The 17,970-nt window shown below is 49.4% G+C and overlaps 1 protein-coding gene across 2 annotated transcripts in view; it reads left to right on the top strand.

Annotated features, from left to right (window-relative positions):
- Window positions 1-1,349: 1,349 nt before the first annotated feature.
- GAS7 (growth arrest specific 7) overlaps window positions 1,350-17,970 on the top strand; it is an 81,226-nt gene continuing 64,605 nt past the window's right edge. Inside the window, exon 1 of one of the 2 annotated variants that reach the window (XM_058817554.1) lies at window positions 1,350-1,561. In XM_058817554.1, coding sequence (XP_058673537.1) covers window positions 1,379-1,561 — 183 coding nt within the window. In that variant the 5' untranslated portion in view covers window positions 1,350-1,378. The remainder of the gene's footprint in view (window positions 1,562-17,970) is intronic. The other variant, XM_058817556.1, reaches the window with a different exon arrangement.

Below are 17,970 nucleotides of genomic sequence, written 5' to 3'. Positions count from 1 at the left end.
TCACCCACCATCTCACACAGGCGCTGCACACACACACAGGTGACAAACACACAGCGTCACAAACGCTTCAGGCACACTCAGTGTCACATTTGCTGCCTGTCACTGACACACACAAGTGTCCTGTTGTCACAAACACGGCTGCCTCTCACAGACCTACAGGTAGGCATCACTAATGCACCCACGGGGTGACACAGCATTTGTCCCACACACACACACACACACAGAGACCCACACAGAGGGGTGTGGAGCACACAAGCAGAGAGTCCCTCAGAGCAGTGTCTGTCACACGCAGATACACAGAAGGGTGTGGAGCACACAGAGCGTCCCTCGGAACGGTGTCTGTCACACACAGCCATACAGAAGGGGTGTGGAGCACACAGGCAGAACACAGAGTCCCTCAGAACAGTGTCTGTCGCACACAGTCACACAGAGGGGTGTGGAGCACACAGAGCATCCCTCGGAACAGTGTCTGTCGCACACAGAGGGGTGTGGAGCACACAAGCCGTACAGAAGGGGTGTGGAGCACACAGGCAGAACACAGAGAGTCCGTCGGAACAGTGTGTCACAGAGATACACAGAAGAGGAGTGTGGAGCACACAGAGCATCCCTCGGAACAGTGTCTGTCACACAGATACACAGAGGGGTGCGGAGCACACACAGTCCCTCGGAACAGTGTCTGTCACACAGATACACAGAGGGGTGCGGAGCACACAGAGCATCCCTCGGAACAGTGTCTGTCACACAGATACACAGAGCGGTGCGCAGCACACACAGTCCCTCGGAACAGTGTCTGTCACACAGATACACAGAGCGGTGCGCAGCACACACAGTCCCTCGGAACAGTGTCTGTCACACAGATACACAGAGGGGTGCGGAGCACACACAGTCCCTCGGAACAGTGTCTGTCACACAGATACACAGAGGGGTGTGGAGCACACAGAGTCCCTCGGAACGGTCCCTGTCGCACACAGCGGTGCTCCCCGTGCCCTCTCCCCCACGCTGTCCCCCCGTCTCGCCCCTCGGGTCACTCACTCGCGCTCCCTCTCGCTGTCCCGTCCCGCCGACACGGGCGCCGCACGCACCGCCCGCCCCGCGGCCCGCGCACCGCTCCTCCCGCCGCTCCCTCCCTCCCCTCTCCCGCTCTCCCCCTCCTCCCGGCACTCCTCCTCCCTCCCTCGCCCTCCTCCCCTCGCCCAGCCCGTCCCGCCTCTCCCGCCCCACCCCGAGCCGGCGGTGCCCGTGGGCGCCCGGCGCCGGCGCTGCTCGGCTGCCGCTGCCCGCGCTGCCCGCGCCTGGCGCCCGCCGGGCCGGAGCGGGGCCCCCTCAGCCGAGCGGGGCGGGCGCGGAGCGGCGGCGGCGGCGGGCGCGTCCCGCAGGGATGTCGGGGACCCGCTGCCAGGCGCTGTACCCCTTCTCCGGGGAGCGGCACCGGCAAGGGCTGCGCTTCGCGGCGGGCGAGCTGATCACGGTGCTGCAGGTGCCAGACGGCGGCTGGTGGGAAGGGCAGAAGGAGGACGGGCTGCGCGGATGGTTCCCGGCCAGCTACGTCCAGCTGCTGGAGGTAGGACCGGGGCCGGGGCCGGGGCTGCGCCGGGCGGGAGGGGCCGGCCCGGGGATGTCCCGCGGGGGAACCGGCGGTCCCGGGGGCACACGGAGCCATGGAGGTCCTGCCGTTGGATCCCCCTCGGCATCTCTGAGCCCCGGGCAGGTGTCCCGGGACACGGAGCCATGGCCGTGCTGCTGTTGGATCCCCCTTCACCATCGCTGAGCCCCGGGCAGGTGTCCCGGCACACGGAGCCATGGCCGTGCTGCTGTTGGATCCCCCTTCACCATCGCTGAGCCCCGGGCAGGTGTCCCGGCACACGGAGCCATGGCCGTGCTGCTGTCGGATCCCCCTCAGCATCGCTGAGCCCTGGGCAGGTGTCCCGGCACCTCGGGCTGAGGCTGCCGGGTGCTGTCGGATCCCCCCTCAGCATCGCTGTGCCCCAGACAGGTGTCCCGGGGCCACACGGGGCCATGCCCGTGCTGCTGTCGGATCCCCCTCAGCATCGCCGAGCCCCGGGCAGGTGTCCCGGCACCCCGAACTGAGGCTGCCGGGTGCTGTAGGAATCCGCTTGCCCGGCCTCTCTCAGGCAGCCGGAGCGTTCGGTGCTGTGCCTGTAGCCATGGAGAGCAGAGCTGAGGTGTGTGACGAGCTGCGGGTGCTCCGGACGCTTGGCTTCTCACAGTGGCTGAACAGCAGCAGGGGTCGGTGGCTGCGGTGATGCAGCCCCTGTCCGTCCCTCACAAGGGTCGATGTTGGGCAAGCCCCACTCCTTCTCATTTCCTTTCACTGAACGTGTCGTGGCTTTATGTTGTGGAAGAGGTGATTCGGGTCTAGAATGATGGAATCACAGAATGGGTTGGTTTGGAAGGGACCTTAAAGATCGTCCCATTACACCCACTCTCACATGAGCATCCCCTTCCACTAGACCAGGTTGCTGCAAGTCCCATCCAGCCTGGCCTTGGACACTTCCAGGAAAAGCCACAGGTTTTCTGGGCATCACCACCCTTGCAAAGGAGAATTTCTTCCTAATGTCTAATGTAAATCTGCCCTTCTTCAGCTTGAAGCCATTCCCCCTTCACTCCATGCCCCTCTCCAATGTCCTTCCCCAGTACCTGTAGGTACTGGAAGACTCTCTAAGTTCTCCCTGGAGCCATCTCTTCTCTCCCTCCGTTGCAGGAGTTCCCCAGCCAGCTGCAGACACCTCACTGCCCTCCCTACCTGCGGCATGGCTCAGGGAGCCCCAGCAGGGTTAAGGCTGCTTGTGCAGACCCATGGACTTTCTGTAGGATACTGAAAAGTTCTGTCAGCTTCATTCATTTTCAGGGCCCTGACAGCTGGGATGACAGTTGGATTCCCACCTCAGGACTGCTTGTGCCTGAATGTGTTTATGGCTTTCAGTCCGTGCAAACAAGGCTCCATGTGAGGGTAAAAAATATGTTAATGAAGAGTTCCTTTACAATTTCTGCATGTGAATTCTGAAACATCTCATACACTAAAGCAGGAATTTGCCATGACCCCATCAGTCCTCTCCTTGATGGCCATGCCCTGTTGTAATTTGGACCTTACACTGAGGCTGGGGGCATGGCAGTGGTGTTGGGAAGCATCTCCCTATGGTGACTGGGCTGAAGCCATTCACAGCTCATTTCTCAGGTCAGCCTCTGCTTGTCCTCCCCTTCCAAGGGGAATCAGCCAGCAAGGCAGGCAATGCCCATCCCCAGTTTTCCATGCACACCTCCCAAGGAATCCAGAGAAGCAGGAAGCAGAGTCCTGAGCAAAACCTGCCCACCAGCTGCATGTAGAGTAATGCTCTATGAGCAAAGGATTCTATGCAAAAGGACATTTTGCCCACAAATCTGGTGCTGCCTTTTCATTTCTCTTGTCCAAATCCATGATGCTTCCATTGATTTCCTGTTTCTTATTATTTTTCCTGGAAAGACAGGAAAGTAGAGGCAAGAGTTGCCCACGCAGTGCTACAAGAGTGAGGCCGTGGACTTTCCCGTGCAACTGACACACTTGGGATTTCTTTCGTTAGTTTCAGAATGTGAGAGTCCTATTGTTTGTCAGTTTTGCCACCTACAAGATCATTTTTTGAGAAACGTGAATGTTTGTGGTTTCACAAATTGCTAAATGTTTACACATCTAGGAATCTGGGAGTTGCTTGAGGAAAAATGTATCATGAGATGTGGAAGATTCTGCTCAGCAGAGGCAGTGGGGAATTGCTTCAAAATACCGTAGCTTTGCTTTCCTGTCAGAAACTCTTGTTTCTCTGCTTAAGTTTGAGCAAGTTTCACCATGCTCAGATTGGTGCCCACTGCCCCTAAATGTGCCTTTCTGACCCTTGGCTTGTGTATCACCGATAGCTTAGGTGGAGACCACTTGTCCACACAGCCTGTCCCCCTTTCTCTTGGAGAAAGAAAGAAAGAAAGAAAGAAAGAAAGAAAGAAAGAAAGAAAGAAAGAAAGAAAGAAAGAAAGAAAGAAAGAAAGAAAGAAAGAAAGAAAGAAAGAAAGAAAGAAAGAAAGAAAGAAAGAAAGAAAGAAAGAAAGAAAGAAAGAAAGAAAGAAAGAAAGAAAGAAAGAAAGAAAGAAAGAAAGAAAGAAAGAAAGAAAGAAAGAAAGAAAGAAAGAAAGAAAGAAAGAAAGAAAGAAAGAAAGAAAGAAAGAAAGAAAGAAGAAAGAAAAAGAAAGAAAGAAAGAAGAAAGAAAGAAAGAAAGAAAGAGAAAGAAAGAAAGAAAGAAAGAAAGAAAGAAAGAAAGAAAGAAAGAAAGAAAGAAAGAAAGAAAGAAAGAAAGAAAGAAAGAAAGAAAGAAAGAGAAAAATGGCAAGGGCTGATTGTGTTCACTCTAGATCATGTTTTCCTTTTCTCCAGAGGTGGTACCTAATAAGGACTATGAGCTGGAGTTAAAAAATTCATCAAATGAGAGCCAATGAACCAAATCCATGGGACCACAGGTACTTGGCACACATCAGGGTGGATGTGTGAGAAGGAAGCTCTGTGTGTGTCTGTCTCTCATGGCTCTGTCTCTCTGTTCAGGTAGCCTTTCCCTTCTCTGTGGGTAGCTTATCCCTTGTGTGCAGCGTGCTCAGGGTCCTGATCTAACTGAAAGATACCACAACAGGAATTCTGTCCTTCTCTGTTCTCTGATCCGAGTCCCTGCCCAGCCACACTGACATGGGAACTGGTGTCAGGGAGGTGGTGACAGTGCCTGTCCAGATGGGGCCATGGACATCAGTCCCCTTCCTGTACCAGCCAGCCCTTCCATAGGCTTTGGGTGGCCCTGGCCTGCAGGTCTCAGCAAGGTTCAGTGCTCTGTCCTCAGCTGAACCTGACCGCACATTGTTTGAAGAGGAAGATGTTGCTCTCTCCCTCTGCCCTCATTTCCCTGTGCCCAGTTTACCCCAGCAACTACTGGTGCTCTCTCTGGAGCCTTTTCTGGAACGTGGCTTCCAGGAAACAAAGCCCTGTGCCAGAGATGGATGTTCCTGAGGCATTGTTGCGTTTGCTGCCTCCTGTGTTCTTTTGCTAGCAAAAATGTCTTTTCAATTCATTCATCACAGAAGATCAAGGAAAGGACCAAAAAAAGTGGTGAATGTGGGGCAAGAGAGACATAGAGAGGTAAAGAGATAAAGACATTTGGCATTGTTTTCTTTCCTGCTCCTGTGGCTGCTGCAAGCCCACAGTGGAGGCTTAGAGGAAAACAGGGATGGCAGGAAAGCATCCTGCTCAAGGCAGCGATGGAAGCAGTGAGAGCTGGAGGAGCTCATGGTAGGGACAAGCCAGAAATGGCATGTCTCTGTGAGCTCTGGAGAGGATGCTGCTGTCAGGGAGGAAAGAGGGAGCATAAACCAAAAACTGATCAAAAGCAGAGAGCAAAGGGAGAAAGGGAGAAAGGGAGGGTATTGGCTTCATGGGGGGTTCCAGATGGGTTCCCTGAGGCTGGGCTGGTTGGGAGCAGTTGAGGAGGCTGCTGTGGTTTTAATCACAGAATCACTGAGTTGGAAAGGACCTTTGGAGATCAGCTAGTCTGGCTTGCCTGGCTGTGTCTGTTGGGTTTTCAGTGTGTGCAAGGGTGGACACACTGTTCTGGACAATGTATTCCAGTGTCTAACTACCCTCACTGTCTTTTCTTGTGTCCTTTAAAGGAATTTGTGTTGCATTCAAGGGAGTTTCCCTGTTTTAATCTGTGCCCATTGCAGCTCATCCTTTTCCTGAGTATCACTGAGAACAGTCTATATCAGTTTTTTACTGTCCCACACATAGATTTTTATTCACATTGATGACATCCCTCTCAAGCCTTCATGTCTTGATGCTAAACAGTCCCAGTTCTTTCAGCCTGTCTTTGTATGACAGATGCTCCAGACTCTTAATCATCCTCATGGCCCATTGCTGGACTCTCTCCAGCGTGTCCTTGCCTTCCTTATGCTGGAAAACCAAGTGTGGTTCCTTACACTGCTGTAGACAGTAGGTTAATGGAAAAATGGTCCCTAAGCAGTATTTCCTGAGCGTGAGAATCCATGGACTCTAGAGCAATCCTGAAGACTGCTGTCAGTTTGGTTTTGCTTTTGCATCATCCTTCTGCAAGCTGAAGGGCTCAGGGCAGGAGGATGTTGTTGATCCATATCCTATTGAGTAGATACCATCAGCTTCAACCCTCACCTCTCTTTTGGTGATTAATAGCTATGGCAGCTGTGAGACCTGCAAATCTGGGATTTGCTGACCCTTTCCTCCCTCCTGTGTGCTTTATATTTTTGCCTGACCTTTTGACCATTGAGCAGAGCCCTACAGGGCCCCTCGGTACCAGACTGTCACAGCCCCAGGTGAAGCAATTGTCCTTCCCAGCCTGGAGCAAGAGGGACTCTGTGCAGATGCAGGTGAGGAGGTGGTGAGCACAGAGCCAGTGGAGTGTGGTGTGTGATGCACTGAGGGATTTCTCAACAGCTCCTGTTCCTTACCCTGAGGCTGGCTGCCTCCTCACCCCAGCTGCATCAGGGTGCTTGGGATGGTGAGGTGTGTAGAGAGATCTCTACAGCTCCACATGTAAGAGCAACCTGGCACAAGGCTCAGGTGCTCCAGTTTGTGACAACCTTCATGGTGCAGGGCAGCACAGATGTTGAGAAAGTGGGGTAGTGTGTGTTCCAGGAGGTGCTTTGCATGGGACCCTCTGGAGAAACCTCTGTTGCGTCTGCTTTTTCTAGACAAGTGATTTTGGAGTATTGGAGAGATGGATCATTCAGTCACATTTGCAAGTGGTTTCTCTGAAAACCTATTTTTGGCCCTTGGTTTTTTTGTATTTGTAGTTAACTAGAAATCACTTATATAAGCAGCAGCAGCAGCAACATATGCAGATTTGCTGGAAATTGTCAGCACTTTTTATAGCTTCAGTCATCCCACAGATGTAAGGCTCTGTATGAAGCACAGCGTGTGCTTCCAGAATGGATGGAGGTGGCTCTGGAATCTGACTGAGCGAGCTGCCACTGATCTTATCTGTACTCCACAGCTTGATTTACCAGAACTGTGAGGCACTCAGGAAGGAAGGAATGGTGTGCTTCTTCTCCCTGGTGCAGGCTTCACCTGCAGCTGTCAGACAGATGGTTCACTGCTTCCACTGCTGTGTAATCCTCACCTCACCTAAACCAACCTGGGACAAGTGGAGATGTGCAAGCAGCTGAGCCTGGACGTTGTTGCACATCCAGCTGCAGGAAGCATGGCATGGCATGGCACAGATTGCTTCCTTTGTGGTGCCTGGGGAGTCGTAGAGAAAAAGGATGAAAGGAATGCACAGAAATTAAAATTTTATTTTAATTTTGTTTTTAAGAGCCTTTTAAAATAATAAAATTTAAATAAAGAGCCATTTATTTATTTATTTATTTATTTATTTAGTAATAGCAGCGAATGTGTCGAGGATTTCCGTGCTAAACTGCTCTCTGCCATCCTGGGGGCTGTATGATGTCAGTGATAGGTATTAAAAGGGAGGGTGTGTTGGTACCTGTTGCAACAGAGCTTTTCCTGATGCACAAAGGAGAATAAAGTCGTGTGTGCACCTGGATGGCTGTGGGTACCTGAGCCCTGAGCTATTTGTGCATGGTGTCTTTATCTCCTGCACACAGCAATGGCGCTTTGCTTTCTCAGAAGGTTCTTCTACATCCTTGGAGTTTGTTGTCTCACTCTCTCTCATTCTTCCACCTCCCCACTCAAAAATCAGCTTAACATAAAATTCATGAAGAGCCACAAGAACTCTTGTGAGGGGATGTGTGATGATCTCAGGCACAGATGTGGCTGGTGCCACTGCTTTTTTCTGAGGATATTCTGTGGAGCAAGTAACGCTCCAATCTGTTGTCTTGGGTGCTGGGGAAGGAATCTGGTGTTTAATCTGGCGTGATAAGGCTGTGGGTGCTGAGCCCCAAGAGTGGATGGCATCACTGCCAGGCTGGTCTATCTGTCTCCTGTCTCCTGCCCAGGGGTGCTGGTGACACCATCCTGGGTGTTCTGGCCATTCTGCTGCCCCTGGGAGCTGGTGCTGGGGCAGCAGCCAAAGCTGAGGTGGGGATGGCATTTCCCCTGGTGTGGAAGATTGGTTTTCATTCTCTTGGTGCAGGGCTGGCTCCCTAATGAGGGCAGAGGGAGAGGTTTTTGTGGTAGAGATTTGTGTAGTTGGGACCTGCTGTGGGTGGTGTCTCAGGGAAAAGGTGAATTTCCCAAAGTTCAGTGCTCACAGACGCTGAGGCCGGTCTGCTCTGCGTGATTCAACGGCAAACTGTTGTTCAGAGTGCTCATGAGAGAAGTGACAATGAGAATCCTGTGGTATTGCCTTGTGGTTTAGTTTCACACAGGCTTTTTTCTGTCTTTGACTTTCTGTATTTTTGAGAGTTGAAGCTTGTGATCATCTGACCACTGATATTTCTGGCAAATGTGAATGAAATCAAATATAAAAGGGTGAGGAAATTATGTTTTGCTGCCAGAAAAATCGCTCTTTAATCAAGTTCTGAGGGAATTTAAAGCCCCAGGAGAATGTGAAGGGGATGTGAGGCTGCAGTTCACAATCCCTGTTATCCATCCAGCAATAACTGTCTCGCTCTGTTGGAGTAACAGATAAAATGTAAAAACTGAATAGTACCAAAAATAGCCAAACTTTGTGCAGAGAAGGGTCTTAAAGATGGTTGTGATATTTTTTATGAGCTCTTCTGTCCCCTGCAGAAGTTGAGGTGTTGCAGGATCTGGGCTCATGGGTGCTGCTTCTGCAGCAGGTGAGAACAATCACACTGCTGGCCTTACAAAAATTGCATAGGACAGAATTTTTAAAGATGTTTTTCCTTTATCCTTAGCTAAAAGATGAAAAAGTGCCATGGAAGGCTTAAACTGGAATGTCTCTTATGGCCTGTGGATTACAAAAAGAGTCCAAAAACAGTCTCCCTGCAGATGTCTGCCTTCTAGATGGGCAGGATTAAATGAGTTGCTGTGCACCTGCAATTTAAGGGTGGATGTGGAGCAACCATAAAAAATGTGGATCATTTAAAGACTCACTTGAAGATTGCTTTGTTCCCTAAAGAATTTCCAGCTCGTTCTGTGCTCTGAATGGGGCACAAGTCCTGTAGGAAACTACAAGAGTGATTTCTGCACTCAAGTCTCACTTTCCAGCTTGAGTGCAAATTGCACCTTCGGTGCCTTGAGTGTTTTGCCACAAACAGAGGTGCTGAATGTACCACACAGCACTCTATACTGAATGTCATTTAAAAAGACACAGTAGGAATAATGAGAAAATGCCAGATACTTATTTTCTAAAAACAAAGCTTTATTTTCATGTTCAAAATGGAAAATTTGGCTCTGCAATCAAGACCAGAAGATTCTGGCAGCTTTGATAGGATTTAGTTTTCTCTACTTATTTCGCTTTTACTTGTGGGATAATAAATGACCAGGTAGAATTAACTAGTCATTTAACTAACCAGATTAAACCTGTGTTTTATGCTCCATGATTCCTTATCTTCCATGGTTGCTTATGCCCATGAAGCACATTATTTTCAGTATTGTGTCCCAGTACTCATTAGCAGAATCTGAAATGTTTGAGTGTGTTCTCAGGACTTGTTTTTTGTTATTTTGTTATTTTATTTTTGTTATTTTGCTGCCTGCAGACGCCAAGTGCTATCCCAAAGACAGGACATTGTCTGTTTTGGAGAAGCTCCACAATAACAGCAGCAGGTAGTGTCTGTTCTGAAAATATTTGGGTCTGTTGCAGTTGTTTTCATTGTGGCCATGCTACAACTGAGGGCAGGAGGAGTTTCTCACTCTGTGTGTGTTCTTCCTGTTCCCTCCGTTGACAGCAAAGGGAGCCAGCCACTACTAACTTGTGTTTGGGATGTTTGACATAAGGCACTGATGTTTCTGTCTCTGATTTCTGACACCCCCAGGGAACACTCATTGTGGGCAGCTTTCTCAGCATCCAGCACTTGTGGACTGTGCCTTGCTCCCTGTGCAAGGCAGATTGCTGAAATCTCCCAAAAGCTGGGGCTGGGGTGCAGTGGCTGCTCCCTGTGTGTTCATTCCCAGGACCCTGCACAGCTCTGCCTTTGCAGACAGGGACAGACCTGGGGAAACCCGAGAGCAGCATAATGGAATTGATGGTCCCCACACTCTGCTTTGCACACTGGCATCAGTTCATGTCACTTCAAAGTGTCATTTGCCATATTTAATAACCTGTCACACTCCATTTTATTGGTATGAGCCCTTGAGTATGCAGAACAGTGTGAAACCAGGGCCAACAGTTTGCTCAGCCACTGTTTTCCAAGTCTGTGCTTCAATTAGTGTTTGTCTTGAAAAATTTAAGTGTGCTTAAGCGTATTTGGAATTTTTTGTGTTGCTCCACGGTGTAAAGCAGTAGCTGTTGAGAGGAGCTGCCGTGCAGGGCTGGTATGAGGCAGGGCTGTTCACAGGTTTGCCCTGTACCTGCAGGGCAGGTGAGCAGGCTCAGTCTGTAGCACGGGGTGAGGCATGGCAGAGCCCCTTGCATACCTGCCATGGCTGCACAAGTGCACTTGTGATGGAGAGGGAGAGCGGGCTGTACATTTTCCCCAGACTCCCTCCCTGCTGTGGGCTCTCAGTACCTGCTGTGGTGACTGCCCTGGGGAGCAGTGCTTTTACAGGCGTATGGAATAGCAGAGAAAGCTTTTTGCTTGTACTAGTAATCCAGTTTTCCACATCACGCTATCAAAATAGCCTTTGTACTAGCCTAGTACATCTGTGGTTTGCTTTTTTGCTGGCACATTCCAGAAAGGGGTGCCATGGGTTACTCAGGAGCTGCCACTCTGCATTTTGTAGAGTATATCTGGCAGCAGAATAGGCCAGCATCTTTTAACATCCACTTTTGTCAGCATTTGTGAGCAGTCCCCTCAGTGCTCAGCCATCAGCATGAGGCACTTTGGAGTTAATTTTGGCTGACTGACAGATGACTTTGGGCACTAATCTTTGAGCTCCTCAACAGGTGCAGATGCAAAGGTTGAAAACCTTTCTTTGAGACCTGTCTGGCATTTTTCCTGCACTGGTGGTTGGTAAGAGTAGACTGTGCAGGCTGTTCTTGAGCCACAGATATTCCCACTGTGATGCTGGCAGCAAAAGCACCGTGGTCTTCCAGGGTTTGTTTGAGCCCTGGGTTTGTTTACTGCACAGATCTCTCCGGGCTTTCCCAGCTCTGTGGCACTTGGAATGGCCTCTGCTGCCACAGTCTCCAGGAACTAAATCTTCCCAACTTTAACTCCTTGGCTATCACTTCATGTGCCCACATCCATCAGTTCTTTGCCTCTCTTTGCACTGTGGAAAAAGCCCTCAATAACAGGAAATTAGAAGTAATAAGTCTTGGAAAGACCTGGGGTTCTGTATTGTAAAATGGATCAGACCAAGATCCATAAGGAAGGTGTGTGATGTTCCACAGAGTGCTCTGATGAGATATTCCATGATTTTCAGCAAAGAAGGGACACAGCAGATGTGAAAGCTGCAGAGGATCAATGTTGCCAAAGCAGGGGCGAGCTGAAACAGACTCATCACAGACAGAGAAAGCAGGAGCTCCTCTGGGCTGGAAATGGAGCCTGGAATAATCAAACTGTCCCATAAGTACTGAATTTTCATATTTGAAAAATATGAAAACACACTCAGCAAGTCCATCAGGGGGTAAAAAGGAGAAAGGTGTGAGAGTGGGGAGGAGAGGAACAAAAATAAGAGTCTCAAGCTTTTCATGTGGTCTTCCCAAACTTTCCCCTTTGTTTTACTTGGAATCACAGTAAAAACTTCCTTGAAATCTGCTAGCTCAGGGTTAAATGTCATTGTTTACTGCACCTGCAGTGTCCTTCCTGGCAGCTCAGCCCTGCCTGTGGCTCCTGTTCACCCCTCACAGCCCTTCACCAGGGACAGGCCAGGCAGCTCTGAGACTGCTTGAGAAAAATGCAGCAGTGGAATGGAAGCATGGAAGGGGTTAATGTGGAGCAGCTCCCTGGGCTGCTAAAAGAACAGCTTTTGTGGAAGTCTGAGGGAAGGAACAAGGATCTCTGAGCTTGACATTGTTCGGGACATGAAAACTACAACAGGATTTCAGTTATTACCTCCATATGTAATGCTTTGCATTTATTCCCTGTGTGTTTTGTTTGCTGTGTTGTTGCCTGTTCTTTGAGCTCAGAGCTCGTGTAAACAATCATGTATAACCTGAACATATTTACAAGACATTTCTCACCTTCCTGAATTGTCTGAGGAGCGACTGGCATCATCACTCCTCAGCCACATAACCAGACCTTGGTGGCTCACCTTTGGTTTGAGGAAGACTCTTTTTTTTCTGCTCTTTGCCTTCTGGCTTATTTATTTCTCATTTTGTATAGTAGTTTTTTCAGTCCTTGTCTGCTTTTTTTCTCCTGGAAGTCTTCATAGAAAGGAGTTTATGCTGTCACAAGCACACCTGGTCTGACAACAGGTATCAGCACTCCCAAGGGTACCACACAGAGCTGCTCCTGCCACCATGGCTACAACATTGCTATTGAATTTATTGTCATTCTGCTTAGTTTGACTGTGGTCGTCCGTAAGCACTTTCAGAATGTTCTTTTAAATTGGCTGCCTGGATCTGCTTTGTCTTCCTGATCCTTTCTAATTCACTTATTTAGCCCTTTGCTCGTGTTTCCAAATGAAACCCTGTAGTTGCAGTCTGCTGAAATTCTCCTCCTTGAGCCATTTCCACAAAACCACAAAGCCAGACCTGCAGTGACAATCTGGTGCAGTACAGGAGCAGTTCCAGTTGCTACAGAAGTGAAATTTGGTCGTAGAAGAGGCAGAGCTGGAAAGCATTTGGTAGTGGGGTGGATGAAATAATTGGTACAGAGGAGTTAGGAGGAGAAAAATGGAGATGAGGAGTGACAGAGTTTGCAAGGGCTGACAGAGAATGAAGAATTAACAGAGTTTGGATTTGATACAGATATGGCAAGGTGCCATGTAGAAATTGCACAGAAGAGGAATTGTATTTCCTAGGAGTGAGAAAATGCTTAACTCAGAAAGGAACAGACAGAAACTGGTTTGATAGACGTAGTTTGTTTTGTAGCCCTGAAGAACTGTGTGCAGAATTCAGTTTAAAAATGCTGCTGAGGGCTGTGTGTGCAGCACACAGCTGAGCACTTCCAGCCCTGCCCATGTAATGAGCTGCCTGAGCAGCAGATTAGCTTCTACTGTGCCAGCTGCTGTATAATAGGACTAATTCATTACCCAAGGCCAAGTAATCACTCTCAATAGCAAGATTTAGGAGAGCCTATGACTTGTCTCATTGCTCTGCAGACTGCTGATGATCAGTGATAACTGAGACCAAATGAAGACTGGGAATAACCTCAGTCTGTTACAGAATGGAGAATAGAACTTCAGGTGTTTCCAAAAAGAAATCATGTGTAAATCATCTTTTGGACAATAATTTTGCCATGAACCTGAGTCAGTGAACCCCTGTGCACAGTTCCTCTGAGCTGCACTGCCCCAGGGTTTGGGGATCCCTCACCCCAGCTCCCTGCTCTGCTCTTGCCCCGCACCATTTACTGAGGCTGAATATGAATCTTCAGTGAGGGACAAAGCTTTCCCTCAGTGCTTGCCAAAAACATAATCGTGGGCCAGCAACATAATTCATCTCAGGGATGGGACTGTGGCATATTCTGCTGGCAGTGCTGGGGAGGAGGTTTTGCTGGTGCAAATCAGTGTTCCCAGCACACTGTGATCCCTTGGCCAGTGTGCTGTGTGCCTGCTCATGGAACAGGGCATCTTCCAGCATGTCTCTGATACCATCCTTGGGAATCTTGTTGGTTTGGGGGTGGCACTGTCCCATCTCTGAGGTGGGACTCTGCTGGAGGAGGAGAGGAGGTGTGCTGGCCACACTGGAGCCCCACACTGGGGACAGGGAACCCACAGATGGAGACCACCAACCTCAAGTAGCACATGAAAGGGGAAAGGAGCTGAGAATGCTGAATGCTTCAGCCCTGGCTGCATTTTTTTACTCACTTAGGTCAGAGAGCTTGATCACAGATCTCCACCCAGTGATGCTCAGGTCTTTATATCACAGTCTTCTAAGCTTGCCCACAGGGATTTTGGTGACACATGGAATGAAGGTGGCTGCACTGAACAAAGCAGCTTTTTGCTGGGCAAGATGTGAGTCTCTGGAAATGGCTCTTTTGTGATTTTAGAATCAGTAATACACAAGCAGGAATGGCTGTAATCCCTGTGTTAGCACTGTCGGTGCTCTGTGTGTGTGTCCCTGCTGTATGCAATGGTGTTAGAGCTGCAGGGCTGAGCCCTCTCCTCCCTTCTGCTGCCTCCTGCAGCAGGAGCTCCAATGCCCTGCCTGGGGTCAGAGCTGTGCCCTGGCAGCCTCTGAAGAGCCACTCAGAAGCTACAGCCTGTTTCCAGCCCAGAATCAGGCCCTGGAGTGAACAAATCCCAACATTCACTTCTGTGGTAGGGAATTTGCTTTTGCTTTCAGTGCTGGAGCATCCAGTGTTTCCCTGTGGTTAGAGGCAAGTGACCTTGAGAACCTTTTACTCCTCCTTTCCCCATGGCAGGGAAATGCTCTGGGGAGGTTGATGTGACCTGCACATCCCTCCCTGTGCAGGGATGGGATGTTTGCTCCTCAGCACGAAGAGAGAGCCTCATAAAGGTTTCTGCTCTTTTCTTAGCTCTGAGGAGTCACACTTCAGCCACCCTGCACCTTCATCCTCTGGGGCACACCCCTCCTTTGGAAGAGCCAAAATCAATCTGAGCCATCAGTGCTTTACTTGAAACAGCAATGATTGTGGCTGCTGAGCTTTGCTCTGTACCAGGGGGTTCTTGGGGCTGCTCTTTTCAGCGTCTCTGGGGGTACCTGCTTGGGGTGCAAACCTGTAACCCCACAGAAATGCAGCACTGGCACCATCAGACAGCTGCCACAGGGGTTCTGCCTGCCAGGGATGGCACCAGGCTGGATTTGGGCCATGATTTGTCACTGTGGCTCTGTTTGGGTGACACACAGCTCAAAGGGCACACACCCACGAGCTTCTTATGGTTTGAGATGCAGTGCAACTAAAATCCTTCAAAATAATTTTTCCTTTACTAATTTTATACAATTTTTTTACTAATTTATTTACTAATTTTAGTAAATAAGGCTACAGCTTGGCTTTTGATAGCCTGTAGACCCAGGATGTTTCATCCTGCCCTGTGGAGAGCAACAATTGTCTCTATCACATAATGTATAACTACCTCAGCTGCCTTATCAGAATATTCCTATGGAGTACAATTGAATTACTGTTGATCACAATGTAGGACACAATTTTTTCCTCTCTTGTAGGCTTTTTATTTTATTTATGATGTTGCCTTCCTTGGCAACGTCCACAGTTTCTTCTTAAGGCGAGACATTTATTTATAACTAAATAAAATGACTGTGTTTATAAAGGTATAAATTCTTCATTATTGTTCATTTTCCCCCTCTCTGTGCTAGGCTGCAGCTCCAGCAGTAGTAAGGCAATATCTTCAGCGGAAGGAGTTAAATTTGCCACCCCAGAAAAGAGCAGGCCAGATCTGAAAGCTATTCCTGTAACAGAAATTTTGATCTCAGCCCCATTTCCTGTCTAAAAACTTTTCTCTTTCAGTGGAGATCATGAAATGCTACAACTTTTGAAATGTAACATTTCCACTTTTGAAATTTACAACTTTTGTTCAGAGCTTGCTGAGAAAATATCCTTCAGCTCCAGAGGTTCCCTCTGTCAGGAGCCCAGCCTGAGGAATAGCAACCACAAGTTACAGCATAGTTTCAGTTCTCTATGTTATTATAATAATATAATGCACTGAAGTGTGCTGCCATTGTGTAGCAGAGCGGGATTAATTAGGCACTGGATTCAATACATTTAAGCGTGCAAGACAACTCCTAGAGGGAGGCCAAACCCAAGACAACCTCTCAGATTTCCCTCAAATAAAACAGGTATTATTTTTCTTCACATGGTGAGATCCTGCAGCTGTGCAAAATTCACCAAAAAACATTCCTTCTGTAATTCTACCAACTTCTTCCCCTCAGTGCAGTCAGTGACAGGAACGTGGAATGAGCAGCCCAGAGCTGCTGCAGCAGGAGCAGCCCTGCTCTGCTGACCCCTCTGAAGGGCCAGTGAGGGTGGGAAAGGCAGGCACTGCTTTTGGGGGGCTGCAGGTGTGCACGGGCAGTGCCATCCTGCACATCCAAGGCTGCTGGGATGCTTTGTTCCAGTTCAGCAGCAGGCACAGAAATACTGAGAGTTGTGAGAAGAATGTTTGGGCAGGTGTAGACATGGCAATGCTCTGGGCTCCCCTTTAACCCTCTGATGGTGCCTTAACCCCATCTGCACCCAGCAGCAGCCCCAGGAAGGCCTCTTGAGCCTCGCCAAGCACTGGTGCAGCTCTCAGGGCTGGTGTTTTCCTGGGGTGGCTTCTGTGTGTGTGAGCTCCCGAGGCCACCGAGCAGCAGGACCTGTCCAGAGTGGACACTGAGGGAGGGCAGAGGGGGCAGACCCTGCTGGCAGCCCGTGCCTGCCCTGTTCCCCTGTGGCTGCAGTAGCCTGGTCTCCAGGCATGCTGAGTGTGTCCTGTGCTGCTCTGGATGGGGCTGGAGCAGCTGGAGCACACTGGGGAAGGTGGCACAGGTGGCACCAGAGCCTGGGCACTGACAGGGCTGCTCCCACCTCCTGACAGAGGAGTCCAGCCCTTCTGTGCAGGTGATGCAGGAGATGCTGATTTCTCCAGAGGGGATTGGTGTGGGTTTATGCCTGGCAGGAGCTGCCCAGAGCTCGCCAGTGTGTCACACACATCTTTTATGAAAAATCCTTTCCTTAGGATTTTTCTTCTTGAGAATCTGAGAGGCCTCAGGAACAAAATGTAAACAATGATTATCTGCTGCTGTGGAATGCAACAGGTGCATCTGTGATTGGTCTCATGTGGTTGTTTCTAATTAATGGCCAGTCACAGTCAGCTGGCTCAGACTCTGTCTGACACACAAGCTTTTGTTATCATTCTTTCTTTTTCTATTCTTAGCTAGCCTTCTGATGAAACCCTTTCTTCTATTCTTTTAGTGTAGTTTTAATATAATATATATCATAAAATAATAAATCAGCCTTCTGAAACATGGAGTCAGATCCTCATCTCTTCCCTCATCCTAAGACCCCTGTGAAAACCATAACACCAGTGGAAAACTCCCGGGATGGGGTGAGCAGGGGCTCCTCCCTGCCTGGTGGGGGCTGCGTGTGTTTGGTGTCACTGGCTCATTTTTAGCCTCCAGGAGAGGAGGATAAACCAACCTCCTGTGCCAGGTGAGCAGCTCAGGGGCAGAAACTGATGAACATGGCTGCAGTTTCTTCTTCTCTGCATGGAGTCAAGCACTACACACTTCCTCAGGAGCTGCTGTGTGTGCTGTCACCATCCTGCTGCCCCAGGAGCCACCAGAAGTGCCAGCACAGGCTGTCCAGGGGCATGGCAGGTTTCTCATAAGCTCCAAGGATTGTTTGTGCTGCTGTGTTCCAGCATGGACAGGTGAGAAGCCTTGGGGCAGGAACTTCTTAATCCTGCAGACAAGAACAAGCTCATCCTTATTTCAAAAAGACAGAACACTGATTTTTACAGCCAGCTGAGGAAGAGAAACTCCTGAGGTCAGACTCTCCAGTGCTTTTTCAGATGTCCAGGCTGAAGGAGCTGGGTTCTTTTTCTCCCTGGTGATCAGAGAGCTGTGAGCACCTGCTCAGCTGAGCTCTGCAGTCCTGGCTGGAGCAGCTCTGCCTGTGGATGTGCTCAAACAGGCTGGATGGCAGTCCCCACGAGGAACCAAACTGAGATGTAGTTTTTGTGTCTTGCCAAGCTGTTCTTCTCTTGCTAAGTCAGAGAGCAGGAGCCTGAGGGTGTTGTTATCAATCTGGAGCTTGAATTCAGCATCTGTTCT

Source organism: Ammospiza caudacuta, chromosome 19 (genome assembly GCF_027887145.1).
Source record: "Ammospiza caudacuta isolate bAmmCau1 chromosome 19, bAmmCau1.pri, whole genome shotgun sequence".
NCBI classification, from domain to species: Eukaryota; Metazoa; Chordata; class Aves; order Passeriformes; family Passerellidae; genus Ammospiza; species Ammospiza caudacuta.
This window is presented reverse-complemented; position numbering and strand designations above follow the sequence as displayed.